The sequence below is a fragment of the Zootoca vivipara genome, chromosome 6, assembly GCF_965207765.1.
Source record: "Zootoca vivipara chromosome 6, rZooViv2.hap1.1, whole genome shotgun sequence".
Taxonomy (NCBI): domain Eukaryota; kingdom Metazoa; phylum Chordata; class Lepidosauria; order Squamata; family Lacertidae; genus Zootoca; species Zootoca vivipara.
The window spans coordinates 20,103,821-20,128,407 of record NC_142589.1 but is presented as its reverse complement, the minus strand read 5'-3'; the positions used below and the strand labels follow the sequence as shown (position 1 = coordinate 20,128,407).

The 24,587-nt window shown below is 46.1% G+C and overlaps 1 protein-coding gene across 3 annotated transcripts in view; it reads right to left on the bottom strand.

Moving 5' to 3' along the window:
• Positions 1-24,587, bottom strand: part of EPHB2 (EPH receptor B2) — a 112,364-nt gene that overhangs the window by 20,084 nt on the left and 67,693 nt on the right. For 2 of the 3 annotated variants that reach the window (XM_088671698.1, XM_088671699.1), the window contains exons 4-9: positions 22,662-22,817; positions 21,879-22,214; positions 6,524-6,648; positions 2,594-2,756; positions 1,614-1,722; positions 812-918 (exon numbers count right to left, since the gene is read on the bottom strand). In XM_088671698.1, the coding sequence (XP_088527824.1) occupies positions 812-918; positions 1,614-1,722; positions 2,594-2,756; positions 6,524-6,648; positions 21,879-22,214; positions 22,662-22,817 (996 nt within the window). The remainder of the gene's footprint in view (positions 1-811; positions 919-1,613; positions 1,723-2,593; positions 2,757-6,523; positions 6,649-21,878; positions 22,215-22,661; positions 22,818-24,587) is intronic. The other variant, XM_035119893.3, reaches the window with a different exon arrangement.

Here is a 24,587-nt window from a genome sequence, read left to right as displayed (position 1 = left end):
CCCACCCCACCTCACCCCCATCCTGGACTGCACTGCCATGCAATGCCCTGGGTTAGGAAATCATTTATGGCGTGAGGACAATGATTTCAGCCAGAGGTGGGGAGCCTTCTCCAGCCCAAGAGCAACGGTCACTTCTGGGCAAGCTTCTGGGATCAAGCAAGTCAGTGGTAAGTGGGCCTCTCTGTAGCCCTCTCCCATCTGTGTTTTCTGTCCCCAGACTGTTTGGAGACACACCTCCATTTCTGGTGCCCAGCTCCATCCTCCACTCCACCCTATATCTATATCCTCTGCTCTACCACCAGAAGCCTGGCTCTTATGGAGACCTGACTGACAGCTGGGGACTTTTCGTGTGCAAAGAACAGCAAGGTGTGGGGCTAGAGCAGGCATCCCCAAACCAGATGTTTAGGCCTACAACTCCCATGATCCCTAGCTAACAAGACCAGTGGCCGGGGAAGATGGGAATTGTAGTCCAAAACATCTGGAGGGCTGAAGTTTGGGGATGCCTGGCCTAGAGGGTGGAGCATTATTTGGAATCTGCTATGAAGGAACTCTTCAGCCTTGGTTCTCCTAGATGTTGCTAGACTACAAGGCCCATCACACACAGCCAGCATAGCCAAAGTTCAAGGATGGTGGGCCTTGTAGTCTGACGACATCTGGGGAGCCCAGGTTGAAGGAGGTGGCTCTAAAGAACTAAGTTTGTCCAGAGGGTAGGGTGCCATCAAACGATGGGGGGCAGAGGTCCAAAGGCAGTGAGGCAGACCAGGAAACAACCTCCCCACCCCACCCCTCACCCCATACATACTGTACATACTGTGGCCGCTGGTATAATGCTGCAGCTTGTCGGTGTACTCGGAGTCTGCACGCTCAAATCCTCGTCTTCTGGAAGGAGAGCACCGGGCTGAGCGGGAGGCAGATGGACTAGCAGAGCAGGGGGGCAAGTCTGGGCTTCAGCTCTCAGCCCAGAGGCACAGAGCATCTTTCCCGCACCCCTCCCAGCCTGGAGCCCACCCCTTCCCCCCCTTTCAAGTCCCTTCCTCCCTATCCCGGGAGGCTGCATCTGCACTGGGGTGCATATGGGGCAGCCATTCAATTTCCACAGAGGCTGCACATACAATCTGCACTGTCTCTGGGGCCAGAGCGGTGCCTGTGTAAAGCATTCACAGGGCAACCCATTTGCACCAGCCACCTCTCTCCCACAAGGTTTTCCCACCCACCCTTGGACCAGCAAGAGCCAACCATCTCAGAGCATCTTCTACCGCTGCTTCTTTTTAGGAATGTAATAAACTGCCTCTGTCGGTCTGGCCCAGTACCGCCTGCTCTGACCAACAGAGGCTCTCCAGGGTCCTGGCTGGAGATGCTGAGATTCAAAACTGGGACCTTCTTCTGCATGCAAAGCAGAATGCTTTACCCCTGAGCTAGCATAGACGTGGTTCCTTTCAGACCGGCACCACTTTCCTCTGTAGCACTGGTTTCTCCGCTGTGCATTGTTTGATGCAAGAGCTGCGAAACAGGAGCAGTGCAACATCTCTTATGATGCCTGCTGGATCGCTCCCAGCTTCCCTCCCCACCCCCAGGATCCCCACCTGCCTCTTCCAGTAGCAAAAGCTCCCTACCTGTTGCAAACAAGGACGATGACCACCAGTGCAATGAGGAAGACGAGTCCTGCAGCCGAGGAGCCAATGATGAGCGGCAGCTTCTCCTGGATGCTGGTTTGGTACTCAGCTGTGAGGAACAAGAAAGAAGAACAAGGCGGAGTTTATTCCTCGGTTGGATGAAGGGGACCCAGTCCCAACCAAGGTTGGCACTGAGAGGGAGAGCTGAGTCACTGTGCATTTGAAAATAGAACCTCTCTAATTTGCACATCCTGAAACAATAGGTGAAGAGAAGCCATCCTTTGAAATGTGGACTTTTCCGAATTTTGCAGTGCAAAGTAATGCATGTCAGATCACGTATCATAAAATGCATATATTGGTGGCCCAAAAATGTGTACAGGTAACTCACATCTTATGCAGGGGTTTACGTTCTGGGGATCACACTTATATGTGAAATCGTGGCTACTCAAACCACCTCTTTGGAACCATTTAAGTATTGATGAATTTTCAAGAGGTATTTTAAAATATATTTGTTGTTGGCATCCAACTGTCTTGAGAGACAATGGAGTGCCCCTCCGGGGGTGAAGTCAAATCGCTGTGTTAGCAGCACTGAAGTAACATCCCCCTGGCGCAAGCCTGGGCAGTCCGTGGGGAGGTCCTGGGATGCCCAGATACCAAGACACCCCCCCCCCCCGGCCTCACTGATGTGGTCCAAAGGAAAGCAGAGCAATACGTTTGGCACCAGCTAGGCTGGTGGAGTTGCTGGAAGGAGGCGTACAAGGTGGCCATCCAACCGTCTTAGGGACTCTACTCCGGATTTGTGTAGGGTTTACTCCATAGCCTTTTCTTCTCCCGAAGTTACTGTATCTTGCAAGGCAGCAGAGGATATATATGTACAGTATATATGTGTAGATACATGCTCTGAAACTGATATAGAAACACGTAGAACTGAGCTTAAGATTCCCTAACTGGTGCAGGGAGTCTTCTGCACCATATCTCACCTTCGGTCATGGTCTGGAAGTACATCTTGCCGCTGTAACGCCCATAGCCTGCCACAGTGCGTGCCCGCACCTGGAAGACGTAAATGGTGCCAGCTTTGAGGTTCTGCACTGTCACAGTGTTGGTGGCGCTCTTAACTGCCGTGGCGTTGAACTCGCTCAGATCCTGCCAGGCAAACAGAAGCCAGCTGATAAAACGAAACCTTCTGGGCACCCCCCCGCCCCCAAGATATATCACCCTAGGCCTCTTCTAGGTCAGCCTTTCGAACTTGGGTTTGCAGCTGTGTTTTACTTTACTGTATTATATTTACCATACTCGCAGTGCTTCTATGTCATTTTATATAATTAAGTCACTGTTTTATATGCATTTATTCCGCACCATAGTACTTTTTTTTTAAGATTACAAAAAATTGTATACAAATATTTATGCCCATTGGCTGAACTATACTAAGGATAATTTTTTAATATATATTTATGATACTGTAATCATACACATAGTTATTCTGTGCCATTTATATAACTGGTGCAATATTGTCTGTGGTTTTGCATGTATTAAAGCTCGTAACAATATGCAAATTATCTATTTATATAATAATAATAATAATAATAATAATAATAATAATAATAATAATATCCCATCCATCTAGTTGGGTTGCCCTGTCACTTCTACGGTATCTATCATATCTACCCCTATCATATCTACCTACCTACCTACCTACCTATCCAATGCTCTCTTTCTAAAAAACATGTTTAGGGGTGCTCTCATTTTGACTCAAGAAAATCACCATTTTATAGTTCAAATCAGGAAAAATAAATACAGTAAATGGACAAAAGTACGAAGATTCACAAAATGTTCAGGGCTATGCATACCCCTGCGTACCCCCAGGAAAAAAGTGCTCTCTCTCTCTCTCTCTCTCTCTCTCATATCTATATCTATCTATCATCCATCCATCTACCATCTATCTCTATCTATCTATCTATCTATCTATCTATCTATCTATCTATCTATCTATCTATCATCTATCTCTATCTATATCTATCTATCTATCTATCTATCTATCTATCTATCATCTATCTATCTATCTATCTATCTATCTATCTATCTATCTATCTATCTATCTATCTATATCATCTCTATCTCTATCTCTATCTCTATCTCTCTCTACCTACCTACCGGTATCTATCATCTCTCTCTCTCTCTCTCTCTCTCTCTCTCTCTCTCTCTCTCTCTCTCTCTCACACACACACACACACACACACACACACACACCTATCTCTCATCTATCTCTCATCTATCCGTCTATCCATCCACCCACCCACCCATCCATCCATCTATCCGAACATCCCCTCACCTGAAAGTCCTTCAACTTCCACTCCACCCTCCTGAAAGTCTCCCCCTAATATTTACATGGGGACAAAGATCTGGTGAAGGAGGTGGTGGCTCAGAAGAGACACCCCCCCCTCCCGACACACTGCACCAGCACTGATTCTGCCGCTCTCTCCTGGCTTTGCTGTGGAACAAGGATGGAGCAAGGCAAAGCCAGGGCGCCCGTTTATGCAATATAGGTCAGGACCTATTTATCGGCTCAAAACGGTGGGCTCTCCCCCCTCCCCTAGCTCCTGCTGGCCTGAAGGGAACCAAAATATAGGTCATCTGGAGGGAACAGAGGATTAGCCCTTTCCACTGTGAATTGAAGTGTGGGGTGCGGGAAGGACATTTGTGACTTCATGCAATCATGGAGTTTTAATTAGCTTTTTTCCCTGATACATACACCCCCTCTTTGATACACATGCAATTCCTCGCAACTGGGGAATGAAAGAGATTGTGGCTCCCCATCATAAGCATTTCTGTCTGCCAACAATTCTTGCACCCGACTCATTCTAACTGAAGAGCGCCTAACTCAATCTGGTTTAAAACTGCATGATCTTTGTAGAGCAAAGAAGTTTAGGAATTCATTGAAGAAGAACAGGGTATTTATAATCATCGCAGGTGTCCATGGAGGGGATATATTAATGGAAAATATCTAGTAAACCAGATTGCTGGTCGGGTTCCTACTGAGGGTATTTGACGAGCCAACATGACAGTGAAGAGCAGGCATCCCCAAACTGCGGCCCTCCAGATGATCCCATGATTCCTAGCTAACAGGACCAGTAGTCAGGGATGATGGGAATTGTAGTCCAAAACATCTGGAGGGCCGAGGTTTGGGGTTGCCTGGTGAAGAGGGAATGATGATTGGAGTGCTCGTTCTAGGATACTATGGCAGTGGACCAAGCTGTATTGTATCTTTTGAATAAATTTTATATTTTAATTTTATATGTATAAGCTATTTAGATAGTCAGATAAAAGCTATTTTTAGGACTTGAAGTTAGTGGGTTGGCAGCAACGGCAGACGCTGTACCCTTCTGTTTACCTTTTTTGCTGCCTGTTTTTCAAGATTCTGAAAACAGTGACAATCACACTCCCCGTTGCTGGGAACACCATTCATTCATTTATTTTCTCATAAGGCTCTACGGTAAACGCATGAATCATTGCCCTCACTCTCAGTTGGCTTTGGATGGCATCCCATGGAATCATCATGAAGCCAGATGAGAGCAAGGGCACTAATTTCTGCCCTCACTCTTGAGCTGTGTTTCTCAGCCTGAGAACCACTTTCCATTCTGGGCAACCTTGTAGGGGCCACATGACGGTGGTGAGTGAGGCCAGAGGCAGAAGTGGAGAAAAGCAATAAATATAATATATACCTTTGTACAACAGGATAGTTTCTATACACACCGCTCTCTATCCTGTATCCAGACAAGCAAGAGGCATGCTCAACATTCAAGGACACATTCCAGCCAGAAAAAAGACTCAAGGAGGGTATGAAGCAAGACTGTTGAGGGATATGGTTTGGGGAGAGTCCTGGGGGCCAGACAGAGAGCCTTGGAGGCCTCAGGTGCCTCCTTGTTTGCACATCCCAAATTTTGTTAGAAATGCCCCTCCCCCCAGCAAATTTCATATCAGGCCAGCAGAATGGGAGGGTTGGCTGAGAGGATTTCAGCTCAGCACTAGTGAGGGTGGAGGGGAGAAGGCGATGCAATTGCATGTCAAGTGAAGTTTGAGGAGAGGGCCCAGAATCGGTCCGTTTCCTCCCCCCCCTTCAACCGCAGCTCCCAGTATGAGGTTCAGAAGTGGCTCTCCAGAATAAAACCAATGTTGTTCTTTTCCAGAAAAATGTAACACACACATTGACAGTAATTGTCAGTTTTCCATTTCAAAAAAGAAAAAAGGAGAGAGAGAGAGAGAGAAGGGAGTTTTCCCAGCGGGAGACGATTCAAAGCCTCTTCTAATGCCAGAGCTCTAGAGGAACTCGAGAGGCTCACTTCAAAGAAACTCTGTCGGCAGATTCACTAATGCAGAGATCTTACTGGAATTTGAAATCCAGCTCTGTGTCTGGTGCTCAGGTGCAACATCAAAGTGAGATATGGGAGACGCTTTGAAGGTGTGTCTTCCCACTTATAACCAACTAGGCCAATTAGCTTTCTTATTGGACCAATGTATTTGACCCAGAGTTCATGGATGCTTCCTCCAGCTCTTCCTCCTCCACAGCTGCCTCATACTCCACCAGACCTATTGGGTCCATCTAGCTCAATATTGTCAACCCTGACTGGCAGCAGCTCTTAGGGGTTTCAGGCAGGGGAAACATCCTCAGTCCTACCTGGAGAGGCTGTCGAGGACCGAACCTGGGACCTTTTGCATGCAAAGCAAATGCTCTGCCTAAGGGTTGGGCGATATCTGGTTTTCAACATTGCAATATATCACAAGCTGGCTGGTCTCTTGACTGAAACTGCCACAGCAAGTGGTCTGCCATAGAGTGCCACAGTTTGGTCCCTGATGACTCTCCCTGAGGAGAACTGGCAGTATGCCCCAACCCATGCCCCTCTGTCCCCTGGTACCTTCTCGTAGTATTGCAGCTCATAATCCAGAATGACTCCATTGGGCTGGTCGGGCTGTGACCACGAGAGAGTGATGCTGTCCACCGTCCGACTCACCTGGTGCATGATGGACACGGCTGAAGGGGCTGTAAGAGAAAGAGGTCCGTTGCCTTAGCCAGTGTGTGATCACTGCCCTGCAGGAAGGAATACGTTTCAAGGAAGCTCCTCTATATGGTGATGCCACATCAAACACTTACTGACCCTCAGCATCTGCAACTGTCATGAATGCTGAGTCACCATAAAGCCATTGTTGGTGTGAATCCCATGTCAGTGAACTGGTATGTCCCGTGAGCTCCTTCCCCTCTCTCTTGACAACTCTCCTGTGGCTGTTGAGCTGCAACACTATTTCAGGCTCATTCTGAGGTTACCTGCTGATCAAGCAATAGTCACAGCTTGTTCCAACTCTGCAGCCTGGACTCTTGCCTTGTTGGCTGAAATTCTTTGGCCGAGTTCAAGGTGTCACTATTGTCGTAATAATATAAAGCCCTTAACAGCTTGGGACCATTTTACTCGTGAAATTGCCTTACCCACTCGACCACTTTTATCTGTGGAACTGGCTCTGTAACCAGTGTTCTGCATTTGCAGTAAATAGATTTTCTACCATGGCAGCAACTTTGGAACTCCCTACCTATTGACACCAGGCAGAAACCTTCACTGTACTCTTTTTGGCACTAGCTAAATTTATTTTCGTTCATGCAAGACTACCTTGGGATTGAATTTTGCTGAGCGTTTTAATCTGGTTTTTTGCCTACTGTTGATTTTAATTATTTTTGAATGTTTTAAATTTTAATTATTTTAATTAAATTTAATTTTAATTATTTTTGAATGTTTTTAACTGACAATTTTACTGCCTTATTCTTTTTGTAACCAGATGGGTGGGGTATAAATAATAAATTATTATTGTAAATTATTATTATCACTTTGAGGTTTTGTTACAATAAAAATAAAGCATTATATGAAACCATACCCTCCAACATTTTTTCCAATGAAATAGGGACATTCTATTCCATAATAATAATAGCAATAATTTTATTATTTATACCCTGCCCATCTGACTGGGCTGCTCCAGCCACTCTGGGCAGCTTCCAACATATATAAAACCACAATGAAACATTAAACTTTTTTTTTTAAAAAACTTCCCTATAAAGGGCTGTCTTCAGATGTCTTCTAAAGGTTGTAATTAACTTATCTCCTTGGGTTTTTTTTGGGGGGGGGGTGTCACATGACTGCATACCCTCCAACATTTCTATGATGAAAATAGGGGTGTCCTAAGACAAAGTAGGACATTCCAGGATCAAACCAGAAACCGGGACAGCTTCTGTAAATCTGGGACTGTCCCTGGAAAATAGGGACACTTGGAGGGTCTGCAAAATTCGTCAAACAGTAATAAAAATGCCCTTGTGACGCGGTTGGGCTAGCTGAGCACATTCCTATCGACTCCTTCATTCGTTCGGTAAGCGACAGGTACAAAATACCCAAGTGATGGATGATTTAACCTCACAGCAGCCAAGAGCCCAGCCCCTGAATAGTTTTTGCACTTGTACCCCATTCAAGAGCTCTTTGGTCAGAGCTCATTCATTGTGTTGTTGCCACAAAGGTGCCTCAGTCATTTTCCTTAAGTTTTGTTCAGAACTCCTGACTGATCAGGTTCGCCGACTGATTCTCCTCCTCAGCATCTCCCTTTACTTCCCATCCTTTGCTAACACAGGACAACTACGTACAGCATGATGTGATCCAGGTCGGGAGCAGGGGGGGGGATGGGGTGGAGTTCTGGTGTCTTGGAAATGAACACTAATTTGTGGAAATGGGCTGTGCTATGCTCAGGGCAATTCATTACAATGAAACTGACATGTCTCAGTTGGGAACTGCCAGCCAACTGAGAATTGTGTCAGGCAAATGAGAGAACAAAAGGCCCCTTTTGTGGCGGCTTTGTGGCCCCCACCGGGTGCAGGGCTAGATGGGGAGGGGAAGATTACCTAGTCCTGTTGTTAACTAGGTTGCGTCTCACATGTGCGATGTGTCTGAGTCAGGGATGTTGGCAGAAGTCCAAAAACCTTAACACAAACCTAGACCACCTACAGCTACCACTCCACGAAAGTTGCCTCTTAGTTAAAAAAACAGCAACATGGTGGCTACCAGGAAGCCGCCACCGTGGGGACACTGAGGTGAGTGAGAGTCTGCCTCTCTGATCTTCTGAACTTGATGAGTAAGGACATTTGGAAATTTGAAAGTCTGGATTTTCCTGATTCAAATTTCCAAGTAGTGGAGCACTCGTGACCATGTTCGTCCTAGGACAAGCATGGAGAACATTCTTTTATTAAAAATAAAATATTTTTTATTAATTTTTCATTAATAACAATCCAATGGAGGCCACATTAATACAATGCCAAATCATGCCAAATCACAATACAATTAAACAGTTCCGAATTTAACATTTTTGGATGACTTCCCATGTTCCGGCTATCAGGACTTGATGTTATTCCTTGATCCTGCACCAATTCTCTTAATTAGTCCAAGTTCTCCAAGCATGGAGAACCTTCTTAGCAGCCACATTCCTTTTGGGGAAACCTTTTGTGGGCTGCTGATGCTGGGTGGGGCCTGGTGGGGAAGTGGGCAGAGCCCACTTTTACTTTCGTAGAGTAGGCTAGGTTCTACACATTCTCACACACACCCATCCAGACAAGCAAGAGGTATTAACACTTGAGGAGGGTGGAAATTAGGGCCAGGGAAGAGGGTGGCTGGGGTTGGCATGTAGCCTAGGAAGAGTTCCAAGGGTCGGATAGAGAGGCTGGATGACCACAATTGACCCACCCCTGCCCAGGGAGGTTGGGTGAAGACAACCACACCTCTGCTGCTATGCCTAGTTCTCCTTCTCTAGGTGGGCAATGGGGAACCTGTTCTGTTCCTGGCATTGGACTGCAGCCCCAATCATCCCAGGTTGGAGCTGAAGGGTGTTTTAATGCAGCAACATCTAAAGGGCCAAAGATCTCCCAATTGCCGTGTCCGACTCTTTGTGACCCCATGGACCAGAGCACGCCAGGCACTCCTGTCTTCCACTGCCTCCCCCAGTTTGGTCAAACTCATGTTGGTAGCTTCAAGAACACTGTCCAACCATCTCATCCTCTGTCGTCCTCTTCTCCTTGTGCCCTCAATCTTTCCCAACATCAAGGTCTTTTCCAGGGAGTCTTCTCTTCTCATGAGGTGGCCAAAGTATTGGAGCCTCAGCTTCAGGATCTTTCCTTCCAGTGAGCACTCAGGGCTGATTTCCTGAAGAATGGATAGGTTTGATCTTCTTGCAGTCCATGGGACTCTCAAGAGTCTCCTCCAGCACCATAATTTAAAAGCATCAATTCTTTGGCGATCAGCCTTCTTTATGGTCCAGCTCTCACTTCCATACATCACTACTGGGAAAACCATAGCTTTAACTATACGGACCTTTGTCAGCAAGGTGATGTCTGTGCTTTTTAAGATGCCGTCTAGGTTTGCCATTGCTTTTCTCCCAAGAAGCAGGCGTCTTTTTGTGGGATGTAAAACTAGGTGCAGTCAAGTCACACCATTTCCTAGAGTGACCACATGGAGGGACCATCTGACCAGGTCAGCAGTGGACTTCCTGCCATTGATCTGGGACAGACTTCTTCTGCATGTAATTGAGATGGGCATTACCTGTACAGGTAAAATATAAGGACAGGGCAGAGGCCATGTTCTCTCTCTTCTGACTACGCACTCAAGCTGACCACATCTTAGTGAGAGATCCTCTCTCGGCTTCCAGCCAAGAGAGGAGAAAATGGAGTCTCACTCCATATGATTAGACTCCACATGTATATATTACTTTTTCTAAGCAAGCCTGCCTCCTGAGATTGTGCTGTTAACTCAGGATGTTAACTCAGGATGCTGTTAACTCAGTATGAAACTTTTTCATACTTTTAAAGAGCACTGTGTCTTTTCTTTTAAGAGGGATTCAGGGGGAAAGTACCAGGAATATATATATATATTATTCTAGAGGCTTTAGCAAGCCTTTCTGCTGTGTATTAAAGGGAAATGTAACTCTGCTAAGTTTGGAGCTTGTTAACACAAGCTAGGATAGGATATATTAAACAATATCTCCTCATCCACACCCCTGAACATTCCCACGCTTTTAATTTCGTGACTGCTGTCACCATCTGCAGTGATCAGGGAGCCCAAGAAAGTAAAATCTCTCACTGCCTCCATTTCTTCCCCTTCTATGCCTTCAAAAGGGGAAGGCATCCCAGTGGACTGCTTCAACCCCTCTTCCCCAACTGCATCCTGGGGCTCAATTTGCACCAAACACACAGCAGCATCTGCAGCTGCCACAATAGTTTCCTGGTGGGTACCTCTAGTCCCTACTCATATAGGGACTTGGCTCATACAAGACCATTGGTCCATCAAGTTCATCTACATTGACTGGCTGCAGCTCTGTCAGGGTTTCAGGAAGGAGACTTTGGGACATTCCATTGGGGGGGGGGACTCAAGGAAGTCTTCTACAGAGGCCTTCTCTGTAGTGGCTCAGTGTCTGTGAAATGTTCTCTCCAGGGAGGTTCGTGTGGCTCCTTCATTACATATTTTTAGGTGCCAGGTGAAAACATTCCTCTTCCAACAGGTTTTGGGGCTGATTAATATCCTACAGCCTTTTAAATGGGTCTATAGAAGGTGGGGGTGTTGTTTTGCTTTAATTATTTACTTGTGTTTTAACTTATGTTTTATTCTGTGAACTGCCTGCAGATCTTTGGATGAAGAGTGGTATAATAATAATAATAATAATAATAATAATAATAATATAATAATAATAATAATAATAATAATAATAATAATAATAATTTGGGAGGAAGTTAAATTATGAGAAATCTTTGAAACGGGAGATGTCTTATCAAGATGGCATGTGGGTTTTCATAAGCCCACAGTCCCCGATGCAAATATTTCTGAGCCCAGAGATAAGACTCTTGGTGACAACTCAAAAAGACATCAGGAAAAACATAAGAAGGCCCATCTAATCCAGCGGTCTGATCTCACAACGGACCACCCAGCTGTCTACGGGAAGCCTGCAAGCAGGACTTGATCACAACAGCACATATCTCCACTTGTGAGCTGATATTCAGAAGCTTCCTGCCTCCAACAGTGGAGAATACCTATCATGGCTAGTAGTCATTGATATTTGTGTCCAACCCTCTTTTTAAGCCATCCGACTTGGTGTTCATCACTACATCTTGAGGGAGCAAATTCTGTGTGTGACAAAGAGCTTTCTTTTGTCCCTCCTGAATCTCTGAACATTCAGCTTCCTTGGATGTCCCTGGGTTCTAGCATTTTGAGAGAGGGAGAAAAATGTTTCTCCATTGAGGGTGTTGGAAGGAAGAATTCTGAACATGCGCACACAACAAAGTGTTTTGGAGTATCTCAGAGAGTGATGTGAGCCAAATCACACATCTTTGGAGCTGAAACAGCTTTTCCCTGGGGGTCAGCAAGGTTAGGGGGTGGAGAGCATGGCTTGATTTGCTGGAGTCATGGTGTGTGTGTGTGTGTGTGTGTGTGTGTGTGTGTGTGTGTGTGGTGGGGCTTCTGCTTTCCCAGCACATTTGCAGTGACACACTTTGCTTGCTCCTGTCTTCTGCTCTGAGTACCCCATGACCTGGATTAGCAGGGGTGAGGGTGGCTGGACGATGTGTGAATGGCCTTTGAACAGGGATTTGAACCTGATTGTTATCTGATCCTTTGTTTTCCTGAAAACTGCCCCGCACTGACATTTAAATGCTGATTTATTTACCATTTTTTAAAACAGAAGCTTGTTTAGGAGAGAAAATGCTAGTCTGTCCAATTCCAGGCAAGGGACCACCCCAATAGGCCATTTCTCTACAATCTAATTGGTTCCCCGCTTCCCCACTTTAGCACAATTCATATGGACATAGGAAGCTGACCTATATTGAGTCACACCACTGATGTAACCAGCTCAGCACTGTCTACACTGACTGGCAGTGGCTCCCCAGGGTTTCAGGCAGGGGGAATTGCTAGCCCTACCTGGAGATTATGGGGGATGATCCTAGGACCTTCTGCGTGCAAAGCACACCCTTCCCTCAAGACATGGGAAGCTGACTATTTATCTATCCAGATCAATATTGTCTACACTGACTGGCAGCAGCTCTCCAGGGTTTCTAAAAGGGACACATTTCAAGCTGTTGATTCTGGAAAACCTGGGACCTTCTGTCCAGTACAAAGAGCTGACATGCCCCCCCAGGAACGGCTGAACCCACCTCAGCCCCAGGCACCATGCCCAATGACCAGAGAAGATGGGAGTCAGACTCTAGATACTCTGCAGGTGGCGAGAAAGAAACTACTGAACTGTGATGCTTCAGGGTGAAGCCATTAGGCCATAAGATCTTGCTGGATCAGGCCAATGGCAAATTATTATTAGTATTACTACAGTCATACCTCGGTTTAAGTACGCTTCGGTTTGAGTACTTTCAGTTTAAGTACTCGGCGCGGACCCATCTGGAACGGATTAATCCACTTTCCATTACTTTCATTGGGAAAGTTTGCTTCAGGTTAAGTACAGACTTCCAGAACCAATTACACTCATACTTCGGGTTAAGTATGCTTCAGGTTGAGTACTCCGCGGACCCTCCCTTCCTCCTCCCCTCCACGTGGCTTTCCATCCCGACCCCCCCTGCAAGACACGAAGCAGACAAGCTGCCTCTCTCAAGCCGCTCCTCTCATTGTGGGTGGGTTGGGGAAGGGAGCTGGGCGGTGGGGGTCAACTGACATGTTGTCTGGGACGGCCCTGGACCACATGCTGGCCATGAAACCACGACCCCGTCTCCAGTTTCCCCTTTCATGGCCTGAAACCCTGCCAGCACCAATCCATTTTCACTGTTCCTCTCTCTCCGTCTCTCCCTCGCTCTGTGTCAGCTGCCAGGTCTGCAGAGCAAATCTGGTCCTCGCGAAGGAGTCTCCCTCCTGCCCACCCACCCCCTGCCCGCAATCAAAGGGTCTCCTTGGGCTGTTGGGGCTCAGCCGCCAGGCTTGGGTTACGTGCAGCAGAATCGGTCTCTGATCACAGTAATCCCCATAACTTGTGTTGAATCGCAGGGGCGGCTGAGCCCACCGAAACCCCCTCTCTGTCCCCCCCACCCCAAGAGCTCCGAGGAATGAGACGGGGCAAGGAGGAAGGACAGAGCAGCTGGGGGTCTTCCGGACTCCCCCCACCCCCAGCTCCAAACTTTCACTCAAGCGTTCTTCCCCTAGCATCAGGTTACCGTTGGCCACCATCAAGCCAATGGGGGAATTCTGGTATTTTCAATTAACGTCCGGCAGACACGGCTGTGCTCTGAGGTCAGGGTCAGAAATGTCTCATGGGAGGGCGGCTGCGTGTGGCTGAGGGGTGGTAGGGGGGGGGATAGGGAGGACACACAAAGCTGGACTAAGCAGATTCAGATACACAGGCTTCCCTTATCACTGGAGATGGAGCTTTTGGGGAAAATTCCAAGGTCAGGAATTGCTGGGTTTTCAATTTTTCCAGCTTTAACTTCAGTTCCTCCCAATTTTGCATTGGTTGTTTTTTTAAGACTGCATGAAAATTCACACAGCCATTGATGTTTGCATTTTCCTAATATGCACATTTGGGGGTGGGGGCAAGGCATACATATTTTTGCAAGCCTAATTAGAATGCATTCACCATTATGCACATTTAAGTGCTTTCCTATTCCCAAATAGATGCTCTTGCATACCAAGTTTTGGGCTGCAGAAAAGGATTGCAAAAGTCCAAACTTCCAAGGACAGCTGTTGTTTAGATTCCCTTATTGGTTCTGGAAGTGTGAGTGAAAATGCAAACTAAGCCAATTCCCCCTCCATCCCCATTTCAAAACCAGAAGTGGAAATATTATAATAAGAAGAAAATCCTCCTAATCACTTGACTTGTCCACATCAAATGTTATTCTGTCTCTGGGGCACAGAAATGTCACAGCCGTGGGTTCGAGCCTCACATTGGGCATAAGAGTCCTGCAATGCAACGAGTTGGGCTAGAACACAGTCGGGGTCCCTTCCAACTCTACAACTCTATGATTCTATGAAATACTTGGAGAGTCCCTGTTCTTTGAAAGGGAGTTTCAGAGATGAGGGGCCCAAACTGAAAAAGGTCCTGTTGCCCATCACCACCCACCTTCCTCCAGATGTGGATGGGGGGAGAGGAGATGGAGCAGGGACAGAGTCTGATCTCAATGGTGAGAAGTGTTCTTGAGGGAGCAGGCAGATTTCTAGACATCCTTTTCACAAGTCATACATAGAGGAATCTGTGCACACACACAAACTCACAGACCGCGATCTTATGCGACCCACAGCTCGAGCCTTATCTTAGTATTTAAACACCACCAGTGGAAGTGTGGGGAGGGTATAGGGTGTGCTCCTTATGTCTCCACCTTTTGTGTGTCAGCCCATTCCACCTTCTTAAGTGGGCAGGTCTGAAGGTGGATTCTGAGCACTTTGGGATGAATGATAGCATTGCTATACATCTGGGAAATCCCCAACATGTCCTGTTTGGGGGGGAGCCTACATGCCCATCCAGGGGTGGGGATGGGGATTTTTACAATTGTAAGCAAATGTCTGGCTAAGGTTCTGTTTGGGGCTCAGAGGTAGCCTGAAAAAAAAAAACTCAACAACTTTGTTCATCCGGAAATATGGCAACCCTACGAATGCACTTAAAACCTTCAGCGCAACCAGGTGTTCAGAAGCTTCAAATCACAATTAGCTGAGTGCTGCTAGAACGGAGGTACCCAGGCTATTGCCTGCCAGGTGTTTTGGATGACAACTCCCATCATTCCTATTATCGGCAGTGGCTGATGGGACTCGCAGTCCACAACATCTGGAGGACACCATATTGGCAAGCCCTGTGTTGGAAGCCCCATTCCTGTTTAGCACGCCAAGGTCTCCTCTGGGCCCAGGGACAATTTGGGACAGGGCTCACACCCTGCTGCCTTCTTCACGCGTTCACTTTGACCGCACTACGCATCATGCGGACCTCGAAATTTCTGTGCCTGGTGCTTCCTACCAGATGCAGCTCGTCACCTGTGGCTGGCAGATGTTGTTGGACTCTGACTCCATCCCCAGACACCATAGCCAATGGTCTGAGATGAGAACATAAGAAGAGCCTGCTGGATCAGGCCAATGGCCCATCTAGTCCAGCCTCCTGTTCTCACAGTGGCCAACCAGATGCCTGTGGCAAACTTGCAAGCAGGATCTGAGCACAAGACCACTCTCCCCTCCCTGTTTGTTTCCCGCAACTGTGATCCAGAAGCATTGCTCCCTCCAGCTGTGGTGGCAGAGCATAGCCATTATGGCTTGTAGCAATCAATAGCCCTCTCCTCCACGAATTTGCCCAGCCCTCTTTTCAAGTCGCCCAAGTTGATGACCATCCATGTCTCCTGCAGGAGTGAGTTCCATAGTTTAACTAGGCGCTGCACAAAGAAGTGCCTTCTTTTATCTATCCAGCAGCTTATTCTGGAACTCAGAGGAACTTCTTCTGAGCAGAAGTTAGATTTTTCCGGGGGGATTTTCCAGGGCAGGGGACCTGCTGGAAGAAGGCAGCGTGGGCAGAGCAGCATGCGCCTGCACTCGGAGAAGACAAAAGTCTCGGCCTGCCTCAACCTCCCTCAGCGCCATCATTCATGCTCGCTGCTGCCAGACCCTCTTGTTGTTGTTCAAGCTCCATGCTGGATGTGTGTGTCTCTCTCTCTCCCTCTCTCTCCCCACAGCTTCTGTTTCCAACTGCTAATGATGAACATCAAGGCTGCCAGGCTGTGCAGAGAGCTTGCGAAAGAATCCTGCCTCTAATTACGGGAGAATTAGCGAGCAGACAGTTACTGTTTAGCGCTAATGAACAGATACATTAAGGAAGGCGTTGTGCCCGGGCTGGGAGCCTCAGCTCAACGCATAATAAGGCCGAGCCGAGCCGAAACACGCAGGGGGAGCAAAGGCAGAGCGGGAGGTTTCCCAGTCTTCCTCTCTCTCCCCCCCCTCTCCATCGCTACCCTCCCTGCTACCCCTTCCCTCCCGCCAAGGTGCGAATGTTCACAGTTGCTGCAATAAAGTCGCAACCACATTGCTTAATTACAAGGGGTGAGATCTGAGCATGCAAGAGGCAGGCCTGACAGCTCTCCTGCTCTGGCGGCTCACAGAGGCAGCCTCAACAAGCGAGGGAAATTAAGGAGCACATCAGAAGTTCGGCCTTTTGCAAATCCCAACATGCACTGACCAGATCCACCCCCACATATTGCCTTCAACTAAGTCCTACTCAGAGTAGACCCACTGAGGGAAAATAGACCTGAGTCATATCTATTAATTTTAATGGGCCTAGTAGGTCCAATTTTGTATATAGTCTTAAATAGGCATAGGCAAACTAAGGCCCAGGGGGCGGATCCGACCCAATCGCCTTCTAAATCCGGCCCACGGACAGTCCGGGAATCAGCGTGTTTTTATATGAGTAGAATGTGTCCTTTTATTTAAAACGCATCTCTGAGTTATTTGTGGGGCATAGGAATTTGTTCATTTCCCCCCCCCAAAAAATATAGTCCCCCCCCACAAGGTCTGAGGGACAGCCCCCTGCTGAAAAAGTTTGCTGACCCCTGGTCTTAAGGCTTTGATCCTAACACCACTTACCTGGGAGTAAGCCCTACTGAATTCTATAGGGCTTACTTCAGAGCAGACAAGGGGTTAGGATTGTGCTGCAAATGTCAGGTTCAGAATTTAAGGTATCCCCGAGATTACACACTTCCCAAATGTTCCAATGCAGTTCTCCAATTATTATTATTATTATTATTATTATTATTATTATTATTATTAGGACCAAAATGTGGGTGAGTGGTAATGGTGATAGATTTCTCTGCATGTGTCAGTTCAAATCCTACCTTTGCCAGCATGTTTTTGAGAGAAAGTGTAGTGTAGTGGTTAGGGTGTTGGGTTAGGCTCTGGGAGACCAGGGTTCAAATCCCCACTGAGCCATGAGACTCACTGGGCAAACGAGGCACAGTCTTTCAGCCAAACCTACCTCACAGGGTTGTTGTGAGGATAAAAAGGGGAGGAAGAGAATCATATACGGTGCCTTGAGCTCCTTGGAGGTTAAGGTGGGATATAAATGGAACAAATAAACAAATAAGTGTATTTTGAGAGGAAATAAGTTTTAAAGAACGTATTTGAATACTTATTCAATTGCAATTTTTCACACACACACATCTGATTAATGCAGAAGTGAGTCAGAATGACTACTACTGAAACCTATGTGAAAGTGGGGCTGCATGAGATGCTATTCCTGCTTCAAGTAGATCTACTGAAATTAATGGCTGTGATTAATTTAGGTCAATTCAATGGGTCTACACTTTGTGGAAGTTAGCTGGATGCTGGCAGGGCTTGGCAAGAGTTGGGGGCAATCTAAATGCCCCGGAAGAAATTCAAGTGAAGAGAACTTTGTAACCTTTCCTAAACATTTCCACAAACCAGCATAGTCTCCTTTCTCCCCAGTGTTTGGTACCCTGAGAATCCCATCTTTCCTGGGGGGGGGGGAGGATAAGCCTCAAACGGACAAGATATTAGTCCTCAAGTTTGTGGGGGGGAAATGCCTCCTTGGCTTGGCTTGGCCTGGCCAGCCTCTACGCTAGACTAAAGTGTTTGTTTTCTTGAAGTGTGGAAATCTATCACCTGAATAACTGTTGGGAGCCTGTCAGTATTTGTAAATGCACAGTGGATTCAGATGTTACAATTAGGATTCTGCACACCTACCAAGCCATGCTATGTAAACAGAGGTGTGGGCAGTGCCGGATTTACATACAAGCTAAACAAGCTATAGCTTAGGGTCCCACTCTCTTGGGGGCCCCAAAAATTTTTAAAGGAAATGGATGTACATTTCCAAAATATAAGATTAAAAACAAATAAATTATAACCTACATACAGCAAGAGTGTTTTGTGTTGTATAGGCTCCTATGATGTAAATCATGGGCCCCGCCTGCTAGCCTGCTCCCTAAAATATCACTGGTTTGTTGTTGACAAAGGACAGCTGGACATATAAAGGGCCCCATTACCTTCAGTAGCTTAGGGCCTCATCAAACCTAAATCCTGCCCTGGGCGTGGGCCTCTAATGGCCAGTCCGAAGGAGCTGACTTTGTGTCTCGGTAAGGGAGATGAACAAGATCCCAGAAGATGCTATTTTCTCAGTGGCAGAGTTTTTTCAAAATGCCCACCACCTCGTGGAACTGGCAGAAAGGAGGAAACTAGGTGTCATTTCCTGCAAATCTCAGTGCCTAATTTATATGCACAGATTTCCCCCCCCCCCCACACACTAATTTCTATCTCGCTCCTTGATCTTGACAAAAAAAAAACCCTATTTCCGCACATACCCATACCCATTACACCCTTATTATGTATGTATACATTCAAGGTTTCCTAAATAAACCAGCACATAAACAGATACACTCAATGAGGCGTATAACTTTATAATCAAACACATATGTATTAATGTTTATACTGTAAAACTACGCTGCAGTGATACAGTGGACATGGTTATTTTATTATGTATTGGGTTGTAGCCTACTCGGAGAGACAATGCCCCTGTGATTCTGGACAAATAGAAACAATAGAGCCTGTGCTTCTCCAGTGCCTATATTATAGAGACATTCGTATTAGCTACATCTCCCCACTGCTCCATAAGTACCCAGGGCGCACAGGACAATTCTATACCTCCCTGCTGCTTTCAGATACCAACCCTGCTACAACATACAATGTTGCCAGGTTCTGCATAGCAGCGTTCCAAATCCGTTGGATAATGATCTGTGCTGCAAACTGGATTTAATTCATACTCATATCGGAGTGCTCTGTAAATTGATAGCGATGGTCTTTAAAATACTAACCTTTTACGCTCTTCTGCATCTGTTTAATGCTCCTAATGCTTCTTTTAGATTATTTTAGCTTCTTTTATATTCTTATAGTCTTACCTTCTGTTTTAATAATTTTTAGTTTCCCAAAAAGGTTTTACAGATATTAAATGATTGTACCCCACCCTAATTATGCTGATCTATGACTGTAGGAAAGATTTGATTTGATTACTTAGATGCATTGAAATCAATGGGTCTACCCTGCGTAGGACTAGCATTGGATTCTACCCAGTGCTAATCCTGCACGCAGTAAGACCTATTGAGGTTAATGAACATTCCTAACTTAGGTTCGTTTTCCCAGTAGTGATGTATGGAATTGAGAGCTGGACCATAAAGAAGGCTGATCGCCAAAGAATTGATGCTTTTGAATTATGGTGCTGGAGGAGACTCTTGAGAGTCCCATGGACTGCAAGAAGATCAAACCTATCCATTCTTAAGGAAATCAGCCCTGAGTGCTCACTGGAAGGACAGATCCTGAAGCTGAAGCTCCAATACTTTGCCCACCTCATGAGAAGAGAAGACTCCCTGGAAAAGACCTTGATATTGGGAAAGATTGAGGGCACAAGGAGAAGGCGACGACAAAGGACGAGATGGTTGGACAGTGTTCTCAAACATGAGTCTGACCAAACTGGGGGAGGCAGTGCAAGTCAGGAGTGCCTGGCGTGCTCTGGTCCATGGGGTCACGAAGAGTCGGACACGACTAAATGACTAAACAACAACAACAACGGTTCGTTAATTTTAATGGGTCTATTTTGGGGTATAATTTTGCATATAGTCAGACTTTTAAAAAACAAAGTAGGATTAAAAACCCAGCAATCTGAGTGCTCACTTGCAAGAGGTGCTTCAAGGCAGTCAAAGCTTGGTTAGGTCAGATAAAGCCATTGAAAACTGATTCCTGATTTGATGATTGGAGAAAACATTGGATTATAGAAAGTAGAATAGTTGGGTGTTACCTTGGAGTGGATGTTTTGAATATTTTTCTATATATAGCTGACATAAAGAATAAGAAGTTCTGCTTTTTCTCTCTCTTGCCCCTTGCCCCCTTTTTTGTTTTCTTTTTGCTTTGTGCTTTTCTTTAGTTTCTTTTAACTTTGATACTCTAAAAATAGGCATTTGATAATAACCTTTGTATATCTTTTTTTCAAACTTTAATAAAATCTATTCCTCCTCCACCCCTAAAAGAAACAATTTATTCTGCAACAGGTTCTGTGGACTAAAGCATATGCAAGAAACAGATTTGGAAATAGGAACAGAAGCTGAATCTTGCATTCAGGGGGCAAGCTGGGGCAAGTTTCCCTATAAAGCTATCTCGGCCAGTGCCAGATTTATGTATAAGCTAAACAAGCTATAGCTCAGCACCCCACTCTCTTGGGGCCCCCCAAAAAAATTAAAGGAAAAAAACCTGGATGTACATTTCCAAAATATAAGATAAAAATCAAATCAAATAAAACCTACATACAGCAACAGTGTTTGTCTTGTGTAGACTCCTATGATGTAAATAATGGGCCCCGCCTGCTAGCCTTTTGTTATGTGCAAATGGCTTTAGATACCTATTAGGTTCATTAATGACCATATAGCATATATTCAACACAAAAAACAGTGACAATTTGTTGTTGACAAAGGACAGCTGGATATATAAAGGGCCTCATCACCTTCAGTAGCTTAGGGCCTCATCAAACCTAAATCCGGCGCTGATCTCAGCCAGCATCATGGAAACCATGCAAAAGATACTTCAGAAATGGTACTTAGCCCTTTTAAAATTCCATATACCCATAAGCATCCTTATGGGTATTTATGTGCTGGCATGGGTGTAGGGAAAGAGGCAGCTATAGGCATTTGTGGTTGACATGACCAAAGATGGCAGATTTTGCAGAACAGGTGTTTAAATAAGATCAGTAAAATTTCACATCAGCATATCACAAAGTCTTGCATCACTGGATCTCTTGTTTAAATGAGAATCAGGAGTTGGTGGATAAACCACCAATTGGATTTCTCTTTGTGGCAGCAAGTATGGTTATAGCCACATCTTGGAAGGACTGAAAAGGTGCACCTGAATGCTTGGTACGAGTGAGTATGGCATATCGCGCTTATGGAAACATTGACTCACAAATTAAGACTGCCAAGAGGAACAAAGCACATTCTCCTGTGCAGGAGAATGGCGGCACTTTGTTTCATTCACAAATTCTCCCAAAAACCCAAGACCGGTTCCAACAGTCTGTACTAATTTGTGGATCACACAACAAGGATGTGTTTTATAGATGTATAATGTTATAAGTTGCCGTGTATATACGGGAATACAGGTTTTCTTTTGGGGGGGGAAGGAGTGTGTCCGCCAGAGAAGTAAACAATAAAAACAACAAGAAGGAACCTGGCAATGGAATGGAACAGATCCTTACCAGCTTGGTTGGTGGTGATGTTGACAGAGGCAAACTGGGGCGAGAAGGGGCTCTGGTCAGTGACGCCGTTCACCGCCTGTATCTCAAAGGTATACTGGGTGTGGGCCAGCAGGTCGCTGATGTAGACGCGTTGCTCGGCCAGGCCAAGCTGACGTGGTGTGAACTGGACGTTGTCTCCACACCGGGTGCATGCCCCCCGGCCCGAACCGCAGCTCTTGCAGATGATGTTGTAGACCAGGTCCTCGCGCCCCCCTGAGTCCCGGGGCGGACTCCACTCCAGCATGAGGGAGGTCTCGTTCACGCTGGAGATGACGGCCTGTGGGGCTGACGGGATTGCTGCAGGAAGGGAGGAAACGGGGAGGTAAAATGGTGCAGGAAAAGCTCCTCCCAAGTGACAGTGGGGACTTTCAGGAGTGCCAGAACTATCCTAAGGCTACAGCCCTTACAGGCTCTGTTTTGCATCCCAAATGTTTTGCCCTGGCTGGAATTCTTCAACTCTGATACTGTTTGCCTGGATGGAGGAAACAGAGGCAGGTGTGTGTGTGTGTGTGTGTGTGTGTGTGTGTGTGTGTGTGTGTAGAAACCAGCTTATTGGATAAAAGTAGCATTTACACTCATTGCTTCCTGGCATCTCTAGGTAAGCTGGTGAAAGACTCGTGACTGAAACCCTGGAAGCTGCCACTGATACTGAGCTAGATGGACCAATGATCTATGCCTACAGGACCCTGAAGGATGAGGTATATCGCCCTTCTAGACTTGCCCCCCCCTTTGTGGTCAACATACTGGTACATGGCATGTCCAACGGATCAGAGTCTGAGCGGTAGTAGTTGTTGCGGCAGACACAATTCGTGGCTCCTTCTGACGTGGTCCGGCTGTTGATGGGGCAGTGGACGCAGCCCTCGTCCCCCTGGTTGGCTTTGAACGTCCCTGAGGGGCATCCTGGAAAACGAAAGGGGATGGGAGTATCATATTAAAAGCAATGAAATAAAGGGAGGTTTGGAAATGGGTGAGGGATGAATGGATCTGCCAGTTTCGATTTCTCTCAGATTCTCTTCTTCCGAATCTTCCATTCGTTTCACCACATTTTGGTAGAAATTTGCATTTAGACAAAAAACCTCATGAAAACACATCGGCATTCTAGTGGAAATTTCTGCTAATAAACAGTTCTGCCTAATATGCACAATTTCGCAAGGCTTTTTATATGACATCTCCCCAAAATATATTCATTTTTGAACACACTCTTCACTGGGAGAGCTGCACTGCAAAATTCGGAGACAGAATCTTGAAGGATATTCACAATTTCGTTCATGTTTTGGTTTGAAAGCTGCCAGTGATTTAGTTTCACGTTAAAATGCAGACGGAAGTGAAATTCTCTCCCGTTCCATCGTGGGCCTTGGGGGTGGGGCATGTGTATGCTCAGGAAACCCACTTCTCTGCAATGGCAACATTGCTTGCTAATATATTTCGAAAGATTTGTAAACTGCTTAACCTAAGGAGCACACCCTATAAAATTATAGATAAAGCACAGCTAAAAATTATAGATAAAGCACAGCTATTAAACAGCCGATATATATATGTAAACTGGTTAATATTAAAATAAAAATCTGTACAACTTTTAAAACAAATATACACAACTAAATTAAATGAGTCAGTAGGCTTGCTGAAATAACAATAATAAATTAATAGTTTTCAGCATGCATCTGACATGGCATTTAAAGTACAGGTAAAGGTAAAGGAACCCTGGATGGTTAAGTCCAGTCAATGGAGACTATGGGGTTGTGGTGCTCATCTCGCTTTCAGGCCAAGGAAGCTGGCGTTTGTCCACAGACAGCTTTCCGGGTCATGTGGCCAGCAGGACTAAACAGCTTCTGGCGCAATGGAACACCATGACGGAAACCAGAATGCACAGAAATACCATTTACCTTCCCACCACAGCAGTACCCATTTATCTACTTGCAGTGGTGTGTTTTCGAACTGCTAGATTAGCAGGAGCTGGGACAGAGCAACGGGAGCTCACCCCGTCACAGGGATTCGAACCGCTGACCTTCTGATCAGCAAGCCCTAGGCTCTGTGGTTTAACCCACAGTGCCACCCGCGTCCCTTAAAGTACAGGTAGTGGCATACTAAAAGATGGATTCCTTGCAAATGTGAAATGAACACAATGTGATGCTTGAAAAAGCACCAGTTCCGGGGTGCAAAGTGGTCAAATAGCAAGGGTGGAATTGGGTAATCTTTGGGAATATGGCGCCCTGAGTGAGGCCACAATTTGGTGCCCCCAAAGGGATCTTCTCAATTATGGATCTTCTCAATTTGGCGCCCTCCTGGCGCAGCGCCCTGTGCGGGAGGGCCGCCTTCACCGCCCTAAATCCAGCACTGCAAATAGGCATGCGTAGGACAAAGCAGTCTGCTAAGGAAACTGATCCTAAGCTGGAGAGAAATGCATCACTTTCTCAAGCTGCAAGCCTCTTTGGTTTCAAATCCTGGATTTATGTGTGTTTTGAGTCTGCATGCTTCAGACCCCCATATTTCTGAACTGGAGTGCCCTGACAGATCCTAGAACTGCCTGTTCTTCCCTCTCTGTCTGACTGTCTCAACTGCCCACCCCCCTTTGCTATTTTGTCTGGGGAAAGAGTTCCTTCTGTGTAATCCGAAGCATCGCTCATTCCCTTGACAATAGAGGCAGCTCCAGTAAAAGCTATCACCTTACCT